Genomic DNA, 24,096 nt, shown 5'->3' on the forward strand with positions numbered 1-24,096 from the left:
TATATGCCATCATGTGCCAGCAATGCCCCTCTGCCATGTACATTGGTCAAACTGGACAGTCTCTATGTAAAAGAATCAATGGACACAAATCAGATGTCAAGAATTATAACATTCATAAACGAGTCGGAGAACACTTCAATCTCTTTGGTCACTCAATTACAGACCTAAAAGTCACAATATTACAACAAAAAGACTTCAGAAACAGACTCCAATGAGAGACTGCTGAATTGGAATTAATTTGCAAAGTGGATACAATTAACTTAGGCTTGAATAGAGACTGGGAGTGGATGGGTCATTACACAAAGTAAAACTATTTCCCCATGTTTATTTCCCCTCCCCCCCCACACTGTTCCTCAGACGTTCTTGTCAACGGCTGGAAATGGCCCACCTTCATTATCACTACAAAAGGTTTTCTTCCCTCCTCCCCCCCTGCTTGTAATAGCTCATCTTAAGTGATCACTCTCCTTACAGTGTGTATGATAACACCCATTGTTTCATGTTCTCTGTGTATATAAATCTCCCCACTGTATTTTCCACTGAATGCATCTGATGCAGTGAGCTGTAGCACACGAAAACTTATGCTCAAATAAATTTGTTAGTCTCTAAGGTGCCACAAGTACTCCTTTTTTTTTTTTGTGCGAATACAGACTAACACGGCTGCTACTCTGAAACCTGCTCAGATTACAAGTCAGCTGTCCCTTACCTTGCTCTATTGAGCCTAAATGTCAGTGATCCTATATGTCATCAGAACATGTACTCATATTAAGGTCCTGCACTACCTAGGTACAGAAAGGTAAGTAATTGGCAATGTTCACCACCTGAATCTTCTGAATCTTAATTCTGAATTCCCTTATATATGTGTTCTTTTATACCAAACCCTTGAGGAGATTGGACGTTTATGTGATTTCCAGAGTTATAATAGGTAATGCTAACAAACTTTGGAAGAAATATTAAACCTCATGTTTCAGGCCTTAAGCTGATCACTAACTAAAGGGTTTAGGAGGAGACCTAATCGGGAGGGGGCAGTTATTCCACATCTGCTTAATGTGAGGTTTCTTGCACCTTCCTCTGAAGCATCTGGTGCTGGCCACTGCTGGAGACAGAAACCAGGACTGGATGAAGTAGGTGTCTGATTCAGTCTGGCAATTCCTATATTATTATGCTATTTAAATGCAGTTGAAAATGTATTTCTGAAAATGTTTGAGAGGAGGACCCCAAATGAGGCAATGCCATAACCACACTGAATTTTGGGCCTCGCCTCTAGCACTGAATACTGGTTATCAAGCATTTATCAATACATACTTCTTATAGTTACAGTAGAAATAGTCTGCCTTGTTCTTTATGCTCTGTTATGCTGAATGATGGGAAGGCTCTGTCAAAGAAAATGATATTAAAAAAGGTAAATGAGCTACATGCTTTGAGATACAGTAAAAACATCTCAGCTTTAGCATTGTCCTCTAGTGGTTTTACATGCTGTCTTAAATTATGATACATTAGCCTTGGAAGAAAACACATACAAAAATTCTTGTAATACATAGAATATCTTGGAGAATTAAATAATGAAATATGGAACCTTTGTTCTTTACAACCCAAAAGTGGCTTTAAAAATATAAACATTTACTGCATTAAAATCTATAGTCTTAAGTACAAATTTTCCAGTGGAATTTTCCCCATTGTTTAGTATTTTATATCCACAATAATACAGGGTAATGGTTGAAGCAAAGATGAGGTGGTGGTGCTCATTGTGTGAAAGATGAGTAATAAAATCATCAGTGTACAAATGAATTTTTAATTAGGTTTTAATCTGTGTATTTAGAGAAGTTATTTCTGTGTGAATTCCACACTGATAATTTTTATCTTGGTGCCGCAGCTGCAGTCGCTAATGGCAGATGCCATGGACACCCTTGAAGGAAGAAGTGATAAAGAACGTGTGTGGAATAAAATTCAGAAGGTAAAACTTGCAGCTGAAGACAGCAGAATACTCTGCTTCTCAGGGAGTGAATGTCCTCTTGGCTCTCATTTGTTCCAGTGGTGAAAACGAAAGTTGGTGCTATTGTGAGCCACACCCTTTGTCTTGGCGCTTGTTAGTGCACAGACGGTTAGCCCCAAATAAGTATTTGTTTTTGACTTAATACTCTCATATGTTCAACCTTTGACAGCGTTAACAGTTTCACATGGTCGTTGTCTGGGGAAACAGTTTGATCGCTTCGTTTTATTCATTAGTATACTTACCTTCATTCTCCCCCATTTGGGGTATTGTTTTAACTGTTTTTCAATACAAGTAAAATTCAGCACAGATCAGAGAACACACACAAGACTCTGTGCGCTATTTACACCTCACTTAAACCCCACTGAAAAGCTTAAGTGAGGCTTAGGTGGTGTGAGGCTTACCAGGTGTGTAGTGCCTTTCTTGGGACCTCTGCATTTGGTCAATATCACCCTTAAGGGACGTAAGAAGGGCTTAAATGGTACCTCAACTCTTGTGCGGACTGTCAGCACTGGGATGAATTTGATTCTATGTAATAAATAGTGGCCTGCCTGTGAAGAAATAAGGATATCGTATATTGACACAAAGCCTTTCACCCCAAAGCACTTTACAATTGTGCACATACAGCACTGGTTAAATACAACCACCTCTGAGAAAGGGGATGACAGCACAGGCAAGGGGAAATTTTGCTCGAGGTTCAGAGCATTGCTCTGTTACAGATTGTCATGGGATCTTCAGTGTCCCAGCTGGACAGATGGGACTTCAGTTTTAAAGATCCCATCTAAATACCCATGCATAGCAAATGGCATCTCTCTTGGAAAAATGAAGGGCAGATTACTTGAATTTGAATCCTGCCAGGACCTGAACTTGTGGTTCCAGGGAGCTGAGGAGCTAGATTCAGGTCTCAGTCACATCACTGCAAACTCTAACCCTAAATCCATTGACTCATGGTAACTCAGTAGCATGTACTCCAGAGTTACACAGGAGTAATTGAGACAAGAACATGTCCCTCATTATTTCAGAATACTAATGTGCTTCTACATCTATGCAAAGAATGCAGAGGAATTTGGGCACTGAGCGTTCCATGCTCTCTCAAACCAGCAGAGCGATAGTGGTTTGTGATATCACCAGAATCCCCCAATAGCCTCCATTCCATTTGTTTATTTCCTTATATTCCAGTGATCTGGGTTTGTTTTTGAAATTTCAAAACTTTTAAACAAACAAAAATATTTCTAACTAACCAAATATGACAGAGATATTCAAAACTGTTCAAATAGAAGCTGCCAGAGGAACGTAGAGGGATTTAGTCACTTTCAGAACCAGTGATTACAACTGAAGCCAACTGAGTTAAAATTCCCAGAATATGTTGTGTCTGAATGCAGTTTTAACAAGAAATAATTCATTGTCTAGATGTCAGATCAGTGGCTTATGATGACCTTTTCAAAGTTCAGGATTGTTGCAAAAGGCAATCATTGGGGTTTTTTCAAATATTTTTCAAAAATACCTAGAGTAATAAGGAGATGTCTTTTTGTCATATTTTATTAGAAATATGAAGAGATTAAATAAATGCTATAATGTTCACAAAATTTCTGCTCTGCAATTGGTATATCTTCTGATTATCTCACATCTGCCCACAGATCCCATGAGATGAGATTTTTAATGCTTATAATATTTCCTTCATAAATAATAACTAGACATTGATATAAAATTTAAAAAGAAATACAAACAGCTAGTTGAATGTCCACGAAGACCAACTGCCTTATGCCTCATTTACAATTACCCCTCCTCCTTAGTTAAAAGGGTCACTTTCTAGCCTCAGATACAACTCCCATGGACAGCAGTGTGAGAGGTGTGCTCATTTCTGCTAACGGAATTTGGTGCTTTGAGGTGATCTCTTCATATAATTAGGTGTCTCCCAAAGAGTTACAATTTGAGCCATAGGAGGGCAGAATGGTTCTGTCCTAGGTATACAGAACTCCAAATCTGTGTTAAACAAATATTATGTTTGCAACATCAAACATTCAAAGGTAGGAAATACCAAAAATAAGGTTGATTGGGCAACTTTATTATTAGTATTATGACACTGTCTTTAATTACATGATCACACACACACTGGCACCCAGTCCCAGTCTTGCCCCCAGGCTCTTCATTCCAATCTACTCCCTCTGACCCCTCTCCCTTCCACCCTCACTCCCTCCCTGCCCCATTGGTCCAGCTCTTCTCTGTGAAGTCATTTGTCTTTCTCCTTTTCTTCCATGCTGCCAGCATGCCACCAGAGGGACCACTGAGAGCACAGGAGAAACGGTCTCCCCCCACTCTTGATTTTGGTGCCCAGTGTGACCATCTCAGTGACCTGTAGCAACCAGGAACAGCAACTGCAAACAATTGCATTATATGACCATCCAATCAACATTAAGCAGTATTCAGAGTAGCAGCCGTGTTAGTCTGTATTCGCAAAAAGAAAAGAAGTACTTGTGACACCTTAGAGACTAACCAATTTATGTGAGCATAAGCTTTCGTGAGCTACAGCTCACTTCATCGGATGCAGTGAGCTGTAGCTCACAAAAGCTCATGCTCAAATAAATTTGTTAGTCTCTAAGGTGCCACAAGTCCTCCTTTTCTTATTAAGCAGTATGTCTTTCATACAATAGGCAAGTGCAAGCTTCAGTTTACATAATTTTTGCTGTCCATTCTATTTCTGTGTTGTTATATCTCTCTTCTAATTGGTTTATTATCACTGATCACACACTGATCATGCATGCTGACCAGGCCTTTCACCCCTTGCTTGGTGTAGGGACTCTCATGTTTTTTCACAATGTAGGAAGTTTTTGGTAGTACATTTTGTGCGCTCATTGTGCTGATAACTTCCTCTTATCTATCAAGTCAGTACATTCCATGAACAAAACATCACCCTTTGTCCTATACAACACTATTAACATAAGGACATATTAGCAAGGCAAACACTCATGTCAAAGACTAGGCCATAGCCAGCAAGCTTAGTGTAAGTATTACCCTGGCCTGTTCAACCTCATTCACTATACGTATCCCATGCTTATGACATTTCCAACAAGCTATGAGGGGACGGTGGGTGCTCAGTGCAGATGAACTCTTTGGAGAATATAGCTGCCAAAGTCTTAACAAGTCTCTACTGAGCATGTGAGAACTAAGATTTTTCAAAGGCTTATCACAGCCAAATATTCATGAGCATGGCAAAAGGCACATCCCTGACATAAAGGGCATCTCCTGCTAAATTTCAAGTCCCTGCTCCAAAACATGGGTGCAGCAGACCTTCGCAATGAAACAATTATATGAATTTTGTTAACATGGGCAAAACTACATATTTTTTCCTAATCTAATTCTCAGAAACAGCTAAACTATTTTCACTGAAACTTTCCAGATAAATTCAGTCAGGAGCAGCCACCCAGCATAGAAAACTTCTGCCTGAATAGTTAAAGTTTGGCTAAGTTATAAGCAACTGAAAAAAAGTCTTATAGTGAAAAGTGTTAATGCTGTCTATATGTGTTTGCCCATCAGCTCTGCCTATAATACAGAGGCACCATATAAATGTATTCCAGAACAGTGACATTTGAAAAAAAACAAAATGTAGGAGACAGTTTTTTTCAGAAATGGACACCTAAAGTAAGGAGTCTAATCCGTATTTGGGCACCTGGTTAAATAAACTGATTATCAAAAGTGTGGAGCAACCCCACAGCTCACAATGACTTCAGCAGAAGCTGCTGGGTTCTCAGCAGTCTTGAAAATCAGGCCACTTATCTAGGCACCTAAATATTGACTTAAGGCCTAATCGAATGCCCACTGAAATTAATGGAAGGATTCCCAGACACTTCAATAAGCGCTGGATCATGCTTTATGTATCCTAACTTCAGACATGCATTTTTGAAAATCTTGACCAGGGTATTTTTCTCCCTTTTATTGTAAACTGAACATGAACCAGTTCAACAGTTAAAACTGAATAGAATATTCTATGGTTGGGAATAGAGCTGTCCGAAATTCAGAATTTCCATTCTGTGGGACATTCCAACACTTCAGAATTTGTTTTTGTTCTGAATTTGTAACAAAACCAAACAAAATTAGAAATTTCCTACAAAACAGAATTTTTGAAAACGCTTCTTTTCCAGTCAATCAAACTGTTTCTTTTTTATATGATTGAAACATTTTGTTCTGATTTTGACTTGTATTTTATAGTCGATTATAATTTAACAGAAAATCGAATAAAGTTCTAAACAAAAGATCAAAATGTTCCATTCATATAAAGTTGAAATGTTCTGTTTTGATTTTATCAAAACACATTTTATTTGATTTTTTTCCCGTAATAAAATGTCATTAAAATCAACATGTTCACATGGAAAGTGTTAATTTCAATGAAACAGCATTTTCTGACAGAAAAATCATTCTGTTGGGAACTTTTCAACCACCTTTAGTTAGGAATGTTAAACAGCCCTAATACATAGTTGAGGAGAAGGATTACCTCAGACGATGAAGAGCTGGTGGATGTTGGTTGTACATAGAATACAGTTTGTAACCCATATATGCTAAGACTTTTTGGAGAAGTTCAAATTTCTCAAAGGGCTATAAATTGCTCAGCCATCACATGACTGATTATGTGGCTGTATTCATACAGCTGTTTATGGGTTTATGCGGTTACAAGTTAGTTAGTTGCCTTTATTGCCATTGAATTACTTTACATATTCTGGAACAAGCAGGAGACCACAGTGGAGCTTATGCAATCAGTTATAAATGCAAAGCTCTTACAAAATCTGCTATCCAGATTGCCACCACTGAAGTTTGGGTTTTTGCAATAGAAGCAGCAGTTGCATCTTACCAAAACACTCAAAATTTTCCTCTGAAGCAGCAGAATTATAGCTGTGCTCATTTTCCAAATGGTTAAAGGGTCTGCCAGAATTCCCTGTGCAAATCACTATTTTCAGGATTTTATACTTTAAGTCAACCATAAAAATTCATTCAGGCTGAAACTTGATATACAAGGACCCTCCGAACACATTTCTTTGCTTCCTGCAATAGTAGAGAGAGCTTATCAAATTAGTTTCAAATTATTCTGGCCATTTTTAAACGGTGAGAGTGACAAAAACATTAGACTTTGGGGGAGGCAGATGTTTTATGGGATTCTGCTCTCATCATTGATGGCTTTGCCTTTTTTCATTAAATGTTGTGATCGAATTTATCATTCGGGTTGTTATTTTAAAGTATTAAAAACAAAGAAAAAAGGGCTGAGTAATTTTACTGGTAAAAGCAAATGGCAATGTAAAGAGTCTGTCTTTTTCAGTATTAATGGGACATGAAGACTTTCACCTGTAGGTCCCTGCACAAAATTTGGCCAGCGCCCCAAGTTGTTGAAATTATTGCTATCCGACAGCTGTTTGAGTTGGAGGCAATCTCAGTCCATTTCCTGGTGAACAGGTGTCCGACCACAGAATGCTCACTAATCACTGACACCCCAACTGGTATTCTCAGCAGACAGGCCAAGAAATTAGATACACAGGAGCTGAAATTCACCTCCCTTCACCCTCAACCCAAAGCCCAAGTACCTGTGATTTGTGCAGGGAAGCTAATGCTGCAAGTGGCATGTAATCATCCATGTAATCAAAGACCCACTGGACATGCTTCTGTCCAGTCCCAGCCCAGTTGTCATGGTCCCATGTGGGGCTGACACAGAGCCTAGTTCCACCATGTGTAGAAGGTATAGAGTTCTCCTGCATCCCCACTATGCTGCCGTTCACCCCCCATGCAGTGAATCCATGGCACTGGCAGTATATGGCAGAGGACTTTCTATGCCATATATTGCTAGATACATTTAACCCACTTAGACCTACCTTTCCTCTAACTCATCAGGGTAATCCCTCCACGTCCGCATTCAAACACATTTACTGAGCAGTGTTGAAGAACTTGCACTGTCACTGTCTGCTCTGCGCCTATATTTAAAAATGATCTTCTATCTACATGCCAGGACCTTGTGTCAGGGTACTGTATCTCGTGCAGTCCCTAGTCTGCTGTAGATGTTAGTGATGTCATTAAATATTGCAAGGAAACACAGACTCGTGGACTCAGGACCTTTCGGGTAATTGAAGGAGGAATTGATTTTCAGTCATTTCAATATAAGACCAAGTACATTAATAAAATATCTTTGACTTCCATCCCTCTTTTCTACAGTTTTAAGACATTCCCATCTTAAACTTGCCAGAGCCTACAAATCATAACTTTTGGGGTTACAACAGCAAAGTTTTGTCTTGTGTTCAAGGCGCTAGGCCAGGACGGTAGCCTGATCTATGGATTATGTATTCATTATATTGATTGCTTAATACCCAGTTATCACTTTGAGGTTTGACAGGTTCTTATCCCAAGATCAGGTCCAGTATTATCAAAATTACTGTTCAGTTGGGAACGCCAATGTGCATGGTTGCAGCACTCACAATTTGGGAACCCTTCTATAGTTACAATAGTTTGTTAATACATTTAGCAAAGTCAAAAGTAGCATAGCTAGGCGGAGAGCGGGGGGAGCGGCTGTTCCCCCACTGAGCACACGTGGTGCCTTTTTAATTTTTTGGCTCCTTTTTAAATTTTTACTCACCCGGCGGAACTCCGGGTCTTCGGCGGCGGGTCCGGCACTTCAGCGGTGGGGGCCTTCACTCGCTCCGAGTCCTCGGCGGCATTTTGGCGACGAGGGCCTTCAATGCTGCCGAGGACCCGGAGCGCCACCCGGTGAGTACAAGCGGGTGGCACCTTTCTTTATGTCCACTCCCCCTGTTTGCTCCACCTAGCTACGCCACTGCTCACTCTAACCCACAAGGTAGATAGAGATAATACCGTCTCTACATTTGAACAGCCATATATTCACACCATCCCTAGCAGAACAACCTGAAATGTTAGACATTATCTTCCTGATCACCATCACCTTCCTCATCATCACCAGTAAAAAGAAAAGGAGTACTTGTGGCACCTTAGAGACTAACCAATTTATTTGAGCATAAGCTTTCTTGAGCTACAGCTCACTTCATCGGATGCATACTGTGGAAAGGTGTAGAAGATCTTTTTATACACACAAAGCATGAAAAAATACCTCCCCCCACCCCACTCTCCTGCTGGTAATAGCTTATCTAAAGTGATCACTCTCCTTACAATAAGAAAAGGAGTACTTGTGGCACCTTAGAGACTAACGAATTTATTTGAGCATGAGCTTTCGTGAGCTACAGCTCATTTCATCAGATGCATACCGTGGAAACTGCAGCAGACTTTATATATACACAGAGAATATGAAACAATACCTCCTCCCACCCCACTGTCCTGCTGGTAATAGCTTATCTAAAAGCCATTTCCAGCACAAATCCAGGTTTTCTCACCCTCCACCCCCCCACACAAATTCACTCTCCTGCTGGTGATAGCCCATCCAAAGTGACAACTCTTTACACAATGTGCATGATAATGAAGTTAGGCCATTTCCTGCACAAATCCAGGTTCTCTCACTCCCTCACCCCCCTCCAAAAAAGTTTTTGGAGGGGGGTGAGGGAGTGAGAGAACCTGGATTTGTGCAGGAAATGGCCTAACTTCATTATCATGCACATTGTGTAAAGAGTTGTCACTTTGGATGGGCTATCACCAGCAGGAGAGTGAATTTGTGTGGGGGGTGGAGGGTGAGAAAACCTGGATTTGTGCTGGAAATGGCTTTTAGATAAGCTATTACCAGCAGGACAGTGGGGTGGGAGGAGGTATTGTTTCATATTCTCTGTGTATATATAAAGTCTGCTGCAGTTTCCACGGTATGCATCTGATGAAGTGAGCTGTAGCTCACGAAAGCTCATGCTCAAATAAATTCGTTAGTCTCTAAGGTGCCACAAGTACTCCTTTTCTTTTTGCGAATACAGACTAACACGGCTGTTACTCTGAAACCTCTCCTTACAATGTGTATGATAACCAAGGTGGGCCATTTCCAGCACAAATCCAGGGTTTAACAAGAACGTCGGGCGGGGGGGGGAGGAAAAAACAGGTTACCTATTTCCCCTTGTTTTCTTCCCCCCCCCCCCTCAGAAGTTCTTGTTAAACTTGGATTTGTGCTGGAAATGGCCCACCTTGATTATCATACACATTGTAAGGAGAGTGGTCACTTTAGATAAGCTATTACCAACAGGAGAGTGGGTTTGTGTGTGTGTTGGGGGGGAGGTGACGGGGGAGAGAAAACCTGGATTTGTGCTGGAAATGGCCAAACTTGATTATCATAAACATTGTAAGGAGAGTGATCACTTTAGATAAGCTATTACCAGCAGGAGAGTGGGGTGGGGGGAGGTATTTTTTCGTGCTTTGTGTGCATAAAAAGATCTTCTACACTTTCCACAGCATGCACTTTCCACAGTATGCATCCGATGAAGTGAGCTGTAGCTCACGAAAGCTTATGCTCAAATAAATTGGTTAGTCCCTAAGGTGCCACAAGTACTCCTTTTCTTTTTGCGAATACAGACTAACACAGCCATTACTCTGAAACCTATCACCAGTGGTCATCATCCTGGCACCTCCCAAGGGCTACATGTCTCTCTCTCTCTTCTCCTGCTCAGAGGCTGGGAATCCAACTTTTATAATATGTTACGCTGACATCACTATGCCTAATGCATATTCGGTAGGGGTGTCTCTCCTCTTCCTTGTTTGTATGTCCTCACCCTACTAATGTTGGGGTGCCCTTCTCCTGTAGGTTAGTATATTAATGAACTCAACTTATTATCATATACCTCACCTTGTTGCCATGGCACTCTTGTGGTCAGACATCTGCAGATGTTCCTATCCTAAAATATCCAAAAGCTGGTATTAGCTCATATTCCTGTGGTTGCCTGGTGTCAGTAAATACAAACTTCCCTATTAAACACTCTATTCCCAATTCCCCAAAACTTAAGGGTGACCATTGGGCCATTTATCTGGGCCAAACTTCATAGGCCTCAAGCTTTATGCTAACTGCTGAAGCCAATGTCTTACAGGAGACAGGCCTGTAGAGGTTCCTTGCGTTACTGCTAAATAAAATAAATGCTAAAGCTAGCTCTGTGGGCTACAAGACTCAGGAGTTTTATAATCAATTTTCCACTCTGCCACAGCTATCCTGTGCAATATTGGTTGAGTCACTTAATTGCTTTGTGCCTTAGTTCCGCTCTGCTGTACAATAAATACATAAATAAATAAATAAATGACATAGCAATACTTACTTCCCTTGTGAGAATAAATTCATTAATATTTGTGAGGTACCCAGATACTAGAGTAACTGGGGTGCACATAAGTGGATAAGCAGACCTATTAGAACCTACCAACTGGTAGCTTCCACATCAAAAGGAAGTTACAATAATGCAGCAGGGCCCAATACAGATCTTTTTACTCTTCATATGTAATAATGCAAATCTTTCCCACTCCTCCCTTCAGTTCCCTTGGAATTCAGACAGCGTGTGGTTTAATAGGGTCCTTTTAACATCTTTTGAACAACTGAACAATAGACATAAGTTGACAAATAGACTTCTCTGAACTGCCACATGTGAGATACTTCATAAAACCTTCACATCTGAGTTTACCTCAAGGGCATCCCGTATTTTGCAGTGTAGCTAAGTTATGACCGCCGTGTGCTGAGCTCAGTGGAATGACTATTTCATAAATCTGACAGCAGAGCAAACACATAAGAATGAATAAAAGAACAGCTGTAACTAACAAAAGGATAAATGTATGGGAAAAGCTGTACTAATGTATATGAATATGAAACAGAGTAAAATTAGGCTATATTTTTGCCAGGCAAACAGACTGCTGGATAGCTGATCTTTGCTTCCAATGCCTATGCCTTTTTCAGCAGCAACAGGCCGCTGTTTGATGAACTGCTCTATTTAATTGACATTCCCTTTTAATTGAAAAGTAAACAATGGAAAGGCAGAATAGTCTAGACAATCTTCAGATCAAGAGTAGGAAACAATCAGGGACACTCTTGATGGGAGAAAGCACATGTTGAATAGTACTGGATTCTGGATACTACTATACTTACTTGGTATAGAGGATGTTGGAAAGTAGAGGTGGGGGAAAAAATCTATGGTAATCTAATCCACTGGGCATTGTACTATACTGTTCACATGCAAATTTGGCCTGTTTCGTTATGCATGATACAGGAAGAGACTGTTCAGGGGAAGAATTTTAAATAATGGTGAAAAATATAGCAATATAGTAGTCCTTGAAACCTTAAAAAACTCAGCTGATTGTGGTCACCAGTTCAGTTCCTTTTCCAGTAGGTCACAGGGCACAAGGCATTAAATATTGGAACTGGGCAAAAAATTTTGACCAAAATATTTTTCAGTGAAAATTGCTGATTTGAGTTGAGTTACACATTTTGTAAATTCATGTTGAATTCACCAAATTGTTTTGGTTGGAAAAAAATTACAAAAAAACCCCTGAAAAGAATCAAAACCTTTCATTCTGACATTTTCAAAACAACATTTCATTTTTCTATTTGAAATAACTTTTCATTTTGAAATTTCCTTCAATTATTAAAAAAAAATTAAAAAAAAAAAATCAAAATGAAACATTTCATTCAAGCCAAAATGTTATTTTCCCTGACTTCTCGGTTCATTGAAAATGTAATTTTTTTGTTTGTTCATGTCAAGTCTATCTGAAATGAATTTTCTTTTCCAGTTTTTCAGAACTGTCAGCAAACAGTCAAATCAGTTATTTTCACAGCTCTGCTGAAGATCCCACTTCACATTTCCTATAACTAGGGATTGGCACTGGTTATTGTTGGCTCACGTTTCCTCAGTGCTTGCTGTCATGAAGAGCCCTGTGCATAAATTCCATGCTTAGCTGCTGCCCTCCAAAACAGAGGTGGCATCCTTTGCCCAGTCAGGTATGCATATGGAACCCAATCCTGCAAACTCTTACTACCAAGCATTATGCTTATAACTATAAGAAATACCATGAGTCATCAAGACTACTTGTAATAGTAAGCACTATACTTGATCGGGAGTGTTTGCAGGATAGTTTGTGAAGCTGTCAGGCGCTTAGTAAATGTAATCTATCATTATTAGTATTCACACTCTCATTGCTAACCCTCTTCCCCCACCTACTTTTAGCACCAAATTAATGCTAACATGCCAACCGCCCTGTTTCCTATTGGTGCATACTGAATTGTTTTTCAGTGATTCACTAATTCAGTCCTTTAAGAAGGAAATGTGTGACAGAGCTGTCTGTCATTAACATGCCTGTTTCATTAAAGAATGGCAATGCAGATGAACTGGATGTGTGCAAAATACGAAAGAGAAACATTGTATTTATCTTCTGCATCAGCATCCAAAATTGTGACCATCCAAAATTGTGACCTCTTCTGGAAGTAGGTCCAAGGCAAGAATTGCACAACCTTTTAGACGAAGTTGTCAACCAATTGTAGGCAAGTGCTTTGGATCCGGACACAGTAGTTATGAGTATTGGGTATGTCACAGTTCAGGGCAACTGCACCTGTATTCCCCCTAAGTGGTCAGCAAGGCACCTATATTTAGGCTCCTGGTGCTTCAGCCATCACTGCTCTGGGGCTTTTCTGCCTGCGCTGTGAGTTCCTCAGCAAGTCAGACTGCCTAAGCAGGCCTGCTTTGCTTTCTTCTCATAAGAACATAACATAAGAACATAAGAATGGCCACACTGGGTCAGACCAAAGGTACATCTAGCCCAGTATCCTGTCTTCTGACAGTGGCCAATGCCAGGTGCGCCAAGTGATCCATCCTCTGTCTCCCATTTCCAGCTTCTGGCATTGATGGACTTATCCTCCATGAATTTATCTAGTTCTTTTTTGAACCCTGTTATAGTGTTGGCCTTCACAACATCCTCTAGTAAGGCATCCCGTCAGAGGCTATAAATAAACTACCATACAGCTTTTTCCTAAGCAAGCACAGTAATTGTTAAGGTAACAGCATTACAGAGAAAACATATCTAAAACACACATGCTAATAAGCTCACCAGAGATCACCCCAACTCCAACAAGGGTTTTTCTAGAAGTCAGTCCTTGTAATTACACCACGGGGGCTTTCTGTGGTTACAGGTTCATACCACCTTTTGCCCAGAACAAGAATATCATGAATCTATAACTCACTCCTTTATACAGTTTGGACCTCTGATCTTGTCCTCGCATAACAGGTGACCAGCAGACACAGGTCCCCTCCTCAGGTGAATCTTCAAAAAGCTGAGTTCTTGCATAACCGGAGAAGTACATTTGCATTCACTTCCCCTTAGAGATTTCCTGGGAAACCCACTTAACTTTAAAAGTTAATTCTTGTCTGGCACATTGTTTCAAATAGTTCTGTGATGCTCATAGCACTCCCAGGGTTTACATTAGTCATGTCACCCCACCTAGAGTCATTACATACAATCCAACAGTGATACATAAACATTTGTATTTTAATACAATGAACTCCTAAGATACTTACATTTAATTCAGTAAGGTTTAATTTAATTCAGTAAGGTTTGTCCAGGACATGGCAGGAAATGGCCATATCTGTCACGATGTGTTACTGTGCAAGCCCCCAAAAAGAGCATTCTTGTAGCAGCTGTGCTTCTCAAACATGCACGGCCAGATGTACTAACAGCAAGGAAAATCATGCATTTCTATGGCCAGAGTTTCCCCAGGTAAAGAGCACCCTCTGCTCGCAGAACCTGTGCAAACCAGATCACTTACTTTTTAAATTAAATCTGTGAAGATTTCTGCTCATCACTTTTACTGGATAATCCTTTCAGCTCTTACTCCTGTGCTTCATATATATACCTCACTAGCTTCTCTCTAGGATCCCTTTCTATAGAGTTTTACTGTCTACCTTCATTACACTGAGGTACTATAGAAGCTGGATAAGCCTGAATGTAAAATAAAGGTATGAAGGAGGAACATGCTGAGATGATTCAAGATGTTTAAAACAGCATATTGCCTCCTAATACCAAAAGTTCCTAACTAATAGAAATAAATACACGTTTTAGGATTTATTTTGCCAATACATGTAATTTATAGCTCTTAGATAAGATTTTCAAGAGTAACTGTATCACTTAGGGCTAGATTTCTAAAGGTATTTAAGCACCTAGAGATGCAGATAGGTATCTAGTGCAATTTTCAAAAGCACCAAGAAATCTAAGTCCCATTGATATCAATGAGAGCTAGGCCCTTTGAGGTACTTTTGAAAATGCCAATAGGCATCTAGATATCTTTAAAGATCTGGCCCCAGCACGGGTTTAATTCCCATTGATTTTTTCAATGGGATTTAGGCACCTTGGAAACTAGGACATAGGCCCCTGAGTGACTTAGGTACTTTTGAAAACTTTACCATGTATCATATCCTCCAGAGATGAAAATAAATTGGTTTGTTACATATCTATCTAATTTTTCTCCAAATAAAGTAGATACTTTTCCTCTGTTGGTTTGTCCCCATGGAATATTGCCTCCTGCGTCTTCTGTTTTTGCAAAGCCTTTGATCTGTTTTAGCAGCTAGCATGGTGGATGTTGGGTATTCCTGCTCAGATCTGTGAAGTTATCATGCTGCCCTTTTAAAAGATATGTGTGCATTCTGGCAATTTTTTAACCAGAACTGCTTTCCTGAGTACTGCATAAATCAACATCTTCCTGGTGATTGTTTGGAAATCACAGAATCATAGGGTTAGAAGGGACCACAAGGCTCAGCTAGTCTAACCCCCTGCCAAGATGAAGGATTCGTTGAGTCTAAACCATCCAAGACAGATGGCTATCCAGCCTCCTTTTGTACACCTCCAGTGAAGGAGCTTCCATAACCTCCTTAGGCAGTCTGCTCCATTGTCCTCCTGTTCTTACAGTGAAGTCGTTTTTTCTGAGATTTAACCTAAATCTGCTATAATGTAGTTTGAACCCATGGCCTCTTGTCCTGTCCTCTCTGGCAAGCGAGAACAACTTTTCTCTATCTTTTTTTTAGGGCAGCCTTTCAAGTATTTGAAGACAGCTATCATGTCCCCCCTTGATCTCCTCTTTTCCAAACTAAACATACCCAGTTCCTTCAACCTTTGCTCATATGGCTTGCATTCCATCCATTTGATCTTTGTCACTCACCTGTGGATCCTTTCCAGTTTTGCTGCATCCTTTCTATGCATTGGTGACCAGAACTGGACACAGCTGAGGCCTAACCAGCACTGAGTAGAGCGGTACTAGCAGCTCCTGTGAATTGCATGCTATGCCTCTCTTAATGCAATCTAAAATTGCATTTGCTTTTTTTGCAGTAGCATCACATGTTGAGGTTGTGATCCACCACAACTCCCAGATCCTGCTCAGCAATGCTGCTGCCAAGCCAGTTATCCCCCATTCTGTATTTGTGCATTTGGTTTTTCTTCACTACATGTAGAACCTTACATTTGTCTTTGTTGAATTTCCTTGTGTAGTCTATTGCCCCGTTCTCCAATTTAGCAAGATCCCATCCTCCACAGTGTTTGCAACCCCTCCCCTAGCTTTATGTCATATGCAAATTTCATCCGTATACTCTCTATTCCTACATCCATGTCATTAATAAAGATGTTAAATAACACCAGACCCAGAACAGATCAATATGGAACCCCCACTTGAGACCGCCTTCCAATCTAACATCATTCCATTAATAGCTACTCTTTGCTTGTGGTTAACCAATTATGTATTCACTTAATGGTAGTTCCACCGAGCCAGTATTTCTCCAGCTTACTTATCAGACTGTCATGTGGGACTGTGTCAAAAGCTTTGCCCAAGTCCAGGTATATTATGTCTACTGCATTCTCCCATCCACCAAAAAAGTTACCCTGTCAAAGAAGAAAATCTCTGATCATTGATGTCTGTGCCTCAGTGCAAGCCCTCTGCAGCAATTATATATAACAATGACAAGTTTAATGACATCTGTAACTCATCAGGACTTGGATGAAAACATCCTGGACTATGGCTAATAGCTATATAATTCATCTTGGGCCCTATCTTCCTGTTTCGTGCATGTTGTGTGTTCAAGGATGACTATGCAAAGTGCCCTTGTCCCAGTGAAGAATACACTGAGTGCGCAAAAAGTCAATGCAGTTGGGCTGTCTTTGAGAGTACTAGTAATATATATGTGAAGCAAGTGCCACCAGAAGAGGAGGAAGTAGTCTTTCAAAAAGAAATATGGCCAGGCTGAAAGAGCCTGTGTCACATGCTGTCCCTTTCCCTGCTCCAGTGAAGTTGCATATCAAAAGCACACGAGAGACTCAGAAAGTCTCTGGCACCTCCACACCCAGTTACTGTGTGCTTATGGGACTGTGGAGTTAAAAGGATGAGTGGGTACTGAGTGTAGGCAGCCACGTGAGACACCAGGAGAGTCTGGCAGTAGTAATAAGGGCACCATGGCCAAAGAGATGCAACCTGATTCTGATCCCTCATATGGTCCCCCAGATAAGTCAGCATAATAACTGGAATGTTCACGATCCATCTGCTAATAGTATTCAAGACACAGGGAGTGACTGTAACAGGGACTATACAGATCTCTCATATATATGAGGGAGACCTGTATAGTGACCATCGGTGGCTAGGTGTAGATATCCAAAACTAGCCATCTGGCCATCACAAGCAATTACAAGGTACAAGTAAGAAGGGCACAGCTGGCCCATATGCAGCAGTAATTGAGATACATCCAATTACATCCACCTCTCCCTAAGCAAACAGGATGTCCCCCAGCGAATAGACTTGAACCAGGGAACAGCAGAGTGAGGTGCCTAGGATCCATGACAACTCCCTACGGAGGGCACTTTCCCAGCTGATGAGCAACATTGACAGTCGTGTCCTGCATTTCCATTCACTGTCACTGACCCATCTTACCCCTCCCTGCTGGCGAGCCTCAGGATATTTGCAGGATATTATTGGTAAAATAGGTAGGGTCAGGACTGAAAATATCTTTATTCACTTCAAACAAGCATATATTGTTCCTTATCTTTGTATGGAGTTCTATTTAATGTCGCTTTCAAGATTGCAATAAAATGTTTCTGAATCAAACTCCCAGTTAAAGTAAAAACCATATATTCTTCTTGACTGACAAGAAATTCTGCAGTTCAGTCTTCAAATGAATCGTATTCTGTTATCAAAGTACCCCATATTGGCACTGCAGCCTGGCATTAACTATATTACATAAATGTGCTGAAAGTATTTAACCATTTACAATTTCTGCACACTTTTGTAGAATAATAGAACAACATTTTAGTTAAATATGAGCTGTTTGCCTTTGTGGTTAAATGAACCATAGACCAGCTCCTTTTCTACTGTGAATTCAGAATTAACATATAGTGCAGATTAATTGACTTGTAGCCCATCCAGTCATTTAGAGTGCATTAATTATACCTTTCATCTTTTTCAAGATGTGGGAGAATGGAAGTGCCTTTATGTGTGGCCCTGAAATAAGACAGGCATAGACCTTCCATCATTCCATTTATGTTCTTCTTTTTTTTTCTTTCTTAAAGTGAAGTGGGAAAGTGAAAAAAAAGGAACTCCTTCAGGTACACGGCTTTGTCTCAGCAAGAGTGAGAAGAGAAGGTACTTTCTAATCAGTGGAATGCCAGGCCTGTGGATTATTGGTTTGATGGCACACCTTGTCCTGTACCCAGCTTTGAAGTTTTCCCCATCCTTTTCACTGTCAGTGCCACTTAGGTGCCCCCTGCCTGGTTGTTAACAGCCCTAACCAGTTTTTGTGCTGCTTGGTTTTGTCATGTGGGACCAATGTTCACTGTAAGCTGTGTGCACACAGCTGCACAGTGATCTTGTAACTACCGTGCACATCACATGGCTGGGAATGTGGCCGGCATCCAGGTCCCACTCTGTGGGCCAGGTCCTCCACCTTCCAAAACCGGCACTGGGGACTGGGAAGCAGGACAGACTGCAGGCTTGCCAACAGGGAGAGGGTAAGAAGTAGGATGAGGACTGGGAGTGAAGGTGGCCAGTGGCTGGTTATTTCTTCTGTATCTCTTTCACCCTCTGTTCTTTGCCCAAATTATCAGTCCATCTGAATTTTCTACCTCTTTGTCTTTTCTTTTTCTCTTTCTCTTTTCCTCAGTTTGGCCTTTGTTGCTTTTCTCGATATCAGTAAATTCCCCAGGACCTTATATATTTCTGCCATTATATTTCTTCATGCAGAATTATAGACCAGCATCTGACGGTACGTCTGCAAAGCAACTAGACCCCACAACCCCCCACATCCCCCCCCGCCATGGCTGGCCCGTGCCATCCAACTCAGGCTGCAGGGCTGTTTCATTGCTGTGTTGACGTTCGGGCTCTGCCTGGAGCCAGGTTCTAGGACCCAATGAGGTGAGAGGGTCCCAGAGCTTGGTTCCTGCCCAAGCCCAGACGTCTATATAGCAATGATACAGCAACACAGCCCGAGCCTGACTCAGCTGCCACAGGCCAGACACGGGTTTTTCTTGGCTGTGTAGAAATACCCTAAGAAGAGAATTACATGTAAACCAGCAGAACTCCATTGACTTCCTTAGTAGAAACTCCTTATGGCTACAAGGAAAAACTTATATGTGTGAATCCAGCAGAAACTGATGCTTTTGTCTTCCTTAGGCTGCAAACAACATAAGTTAAATTAGTTGTGAGATGGGCATAGACTTCCCTATACTTCTCAATAGGGTATAAGCTATGAAACTTAATTAGGACAACTTACACACAACATTGTTAAGCATTTCACCCTGATCATTGTAGTAGCTAACGTGTGTATGCCAGGATCCCAAGCTGCCTCTTGTCCCTTTCTCAGTATCAGATGCCCCAGCTTTCCACTATCTAGTTACCAAGACCTCCAACTTCTACACCTGACAACTTCTCCAGTGTGTTGTCAATATAAGACTCTGAAGCACAAGAGAAAATTTATGGGCAGCATAAAATAAATTGAATTTAATATCAAGTTAAATATCACAAGGAATACACTGCATTGATATTAGTTACACATTTCGTTCCATTAAAAAAAATCTCAATTTTTATATTTAACCAGAGCTGCCACAGCACTTGCAGTCTGCCATGCCGCTGTATTGCAAAATAGAGGGACTTTGCTGCAGAATTTAGGTCTAGCTTTCTACAAAGTATATAGTCCCGTTTCTTCCATCTCACCCCTCTTTCTCTTTGTTTTCCGTTCTGCAATGTCTTTCCACATCTCCCCTGTTTCCTCTGTCTCTTGGGACCTGTCTGTAGTGACCCAGTGAGAAGAAACAGAGCCAAGTACAACCTGCAATTAGGAACTGAAGGGGAAGAGCTGCGAGTCACCTCAGCGAAAGGGCCATTCCTGTCATGGCCCAAAGAACATGAGTATAGGCTGCGTTCAGCTGCTTCTCTGCGGTTTGGAAGCTTATCCAGAGTAGAAATGGTTTCTGCTGCCACCGTATGGCTGAGAGGCAGGAAGGGTGGGAACACCTGCCTGCAGCCTGTGGAGCGGTGCAGCTCGTGGAAGCAACACAGCAAAGCACAGGTAGCAATACAAGTTGTCTGGTCGATGAATGCAAATGGGCCTCCTGGATTCCCAGGTCACTAAGCATGTGAGAATTTGCACCCTAGCACAGGGCCATCCAAGATACATTTGGATGCATAGGTTAAGTACATCTCTTGCAAATAGGGAAGGCATTAACGGACATCACTGGTTGGGCTCCCATGATGTCAAAGGCTTCTTGTATCGGATAATCCTAATGGGCCCAGTCCAGGCATTGACTCCACAGTGGAACATGGTGCATCTCTATAAAGTGGAGAGTGGGTTTTCCCCGCACTGTGGAAGCCGAAAGGCTGAGCCAATGGGCATAGGACCAGGCCTGAAATGAGTCACACAAGAATCACTAACATAATTGACTAGTGTCAGGTCTATGATCAAATCCTGCAGGTCTTGACTTCAGTGGCAGTGTTGCCTGAGTGAGGACTGAAGGACTTAGTGTTATCGCTCCAGGATTTGCCCTTGATAGTGGTAGTCTATCAGCTATTGTCATGGTTTGGCTATAAATATTTCTAACATTTTCGCTACAGCAGCCATGAAACGCCCACTCTGTGACAGTAACCTCTTTTGTGCCACCTTCTGACGATATCCCTTCAACCTGACAGCCATATGCTTCATTTACAGTGCCTCCAATTTACCTCTTGAAATGACATGTGCAAGCGAAGAACCATGAATAAGCACTACTGAAAGGTGCAGCCACCTAACAGCCATTCTAAACTAGCCCCCCCACCACCTGTCCTGTTGTCAAAGGACAGTATTTTCTTTGTGTCCGTATGCTAATTTTAAATCTTGCTCAGGCTCACGGCCGTACATTTTAATTGTAAGTCAGCTATGGTTTGAGTGCCATCACTGCTGTGCAAATAACATCATCAGCTCATCCACTATGGCAGCAATACAGCCGTTATGTAAGGCACCGTTAGCCCTCCACCCCTTGCTATGCCATTTTGGGGGTGGGGATCTTGCTTTGAGAGGTGTGTTATAAGTATAAAATGCATACAATAACAGGCGCTTTGTGATTTGATCTATGAAAATAATCCCATCCAAGGCTTTCTGGAGACATTATAAACCATGGGATCAGTGCTGCACTGGCTTATTATGTCTCAAGAACCCAGAGGAGAAAGCCCCCCCTCCACACACACACACACACTCCCCATAGCCTGTTTTGAACAAGGTTTAGGAAATGCTGGCATGCGGGGAAACAACGGGAGCCACGCCCCCAAGGTGTTTGCTTGACCGAAATAAAAGAGTGATTTTGTTAACTTCAAAGAAAAAACCGAAGTTGCCTTTTAATCTAACCTTGAGTGGGAGGATGATCTTGCAGGTAAAGCACTAGACTGTGGAAGTCAATTCCCATCTCTGCTGCACCTTCCTGTGGGACATTGGGTAGGTAATTTCATACCTAGGCACAATGGAGGAGGCACTTTTTTAAAATGGGGATAATCATGTTTCCTTTCACACACCCTTTGTCTCTTTAGACTGGACTGTCAGCTCTTCGTGGCAGAGACCATCTCGCTCTCTCTTTCAGTGGTCTTGGTGGGCGCCTGTCGATGCTACTGTGACAGAGTGCTCAGCCACATGTGGGTGAAATTCCACAACTGAATGCGAACCACGTTTCCTAGGACAGCTGGGGGGGAAATACCTGGGCAGGTGCTTCAAGTTGCTCTCTAGCAAGGTGCTGGGTATAGGTGGCCCACTGAAAATCTGTACACTGCGGGGGCGTGCCCCAAAAGTCATAGAAAGAGCGGGTGTACTGTGGGCCTTCTACAGCAGGTGCCTCAGAAGGGCAGTCTAGGAAAAACCTTGAGTCTCTGTGCACCACCCACCATGGCCCCCCACATATGCATACGCACCAGGCATAACCAGGGTGGAGTGGAGCTGCTTAGAGCCGGAGCCCAGGAGCCCAGTAACAGCCCATATTGGAGGCATGTGCAAGCAGAACCTGGCCTCAATCTGTGAGTGTAGTAGTAAGCCATGCTCGGCTTAGTTCGTAGTCGCCTGTTCTGTTATGACAAAAGCAACACTCCGCTGAATGTGTGTCAGGATGATAGATTAAGCCTTTATTTTATACATGCATCTTAAAATGCAATTGGAAGGTTGCTTCTTTAGATGCTTATAGAAATAGGGTACTAAGAAATGAGTTTGTATGTAATTAAGTGCAAACTCATCAAAATCGTGTTCACCTTATGAGAATGCTGCTCATTTCAGAGCATGGCAATGGATCTGAATAAACCTAAACTATGGGTCTGGAGAACCATATAAATATGTATGCGTCAGTATTTACAGAACACCTGTACACAGCCCCATATATGCTGTTTTAGATTGTTTTAAAGCGGTTGTTGACAAGAAAAAAGTGTGTGTATCTGAAACGTGCCATTTATTAGAATAATTTTGATTTTATTCTAGCAGGAGACTGATGGTATCGTCGAGAATTATTGTTTTGCATCCTTTAGTCTTTTACTATCCTCTGGTGAATGATATTTCATGGGGAAATGCATTTATTCAGAACTTCATTTAGCTTTAATAGAAAAATGACTCTTGCCATGGCAATGTGGACTACTCATTTTTCAACCTGTGCTGACTTTCAGCATATAAATGCCAGACGCCTCCGTTCTCTTTCGTCATTCGCTCCTTATCAGAAAAATTTGCTTGAGATTAATTTCCTCATCATGCCTTCTTTTAGAGGGACTGTTTTTCAATGCCATTAAAAGACAGGGCTGTGATAAATTCCTATTTCCAATGTGCAGAACCCAGTGAAAGAGTCTATTCCCCATCAGTAAAGGAATGCAATCCCAATGGAAAGGGACAAAACAATATTGAGATACAGGTTTCAGAGTAACAGCCGTGTTAGTCTGTATTCGCAAAAAGAAAAGGAGTACTTGTGGCACCTTAGAGACTAACCAATTTATTTGAGCATGAGCTTTCGTGAGCTACAGCTCACTTGAGCTGTAGCTCACGAAAGCTCATGCTCAAATAAATTGGTTTGTCTCTAAGGTGCCACAAGTACTCCTTTTCTTTTTATTTAGATACAGTTACCCCAACCAGTTCTTTGGGAGCACTGTTCATTCTATAAACCAATTTTCTTTATTAAAAAAAAAAGAATTTATTTTGAGAGAACAAACCTATTTGAAAAGAAGCTTTTTGTGTTTATTTGCAGGGGGAAACAGACCTTTGACATTTATTTATTTCTATTTGCAGGTTGGAATAATTGAAGACTTCTTATATCACTTAGAAGACAACTTCTTAAAGACCAAAAAGCTCAGAACGGCCAGGAGGCAGAAAATGAAAATGAAGAGGCTTCAAAGTGTACAGCAGCACTAGTCCCTGGGGAAATATGATACTATCCCCTCCTCCCCCCTCAGCCCTCCAAGACATGTTGAAGAAGGCAGCAAGGACATTAATACCATGGAAGTTTTGACAGTTGGGACAACAAAGGCCTGCCTTCAAATTAATGAGGTGTCCCCTCACGATGGCTCATCCTTAGCAAGAAGCTCCTGCACTTCATTAGTCTCAACTGGCAGGAATAAGTGTTTGCAGGAAGCTTGGCTTGAGAGTCTTATTCAAAATTGTCTTGTTTATTTAAACCTGGTGGAGAAATAGCCATTGCTGCATCTTTCCCACTCTCTCCTTGTA

The 24,096-nt window shown here is 41.3% G+C and overlaps 1 protein-coding gene across 1 annotated transcript in view; it reads left to right on the plus strand.

Annotated features, from left to right (window-relative positions):
* SPATA16 (spermatogenesis associated 16) overlaps positions 1-23,784 on the plus strand; it is a 117,116-nt gene extending 93,332 nt beyond the window's left edge. The window contains exons 9-10 of the mRNA XM_077827197.1: positions 1,871-1,951; positions 23,662-23,784. Of these exons, the coding sequence (XP_077683323.1) occupies positions 1,871-1,951; positions 23,662-23,784 (204 nt within the window). The remainder of the gene's footprint in view (positions 1-1,870; positions 1,952-23,661) is intronic.
* The last annotated feature ends 312 nt before the right edge of the window (positions 23,785-24,096 follow it).

Source organism: Eretmochelys imbricata, chromosome 9 (assembly GCF_965152235.1).
Source record: "Eretmochelys imbricata isolate rEreImb1 chromosome 9, rEreImb1.hap1, whole genome shotgun sequence".
NCBI lineage: Eukaryota > Metazoa > Chordata > Testudines > Cheloniidae > Eretmochelys > Eretmochelys imbricata.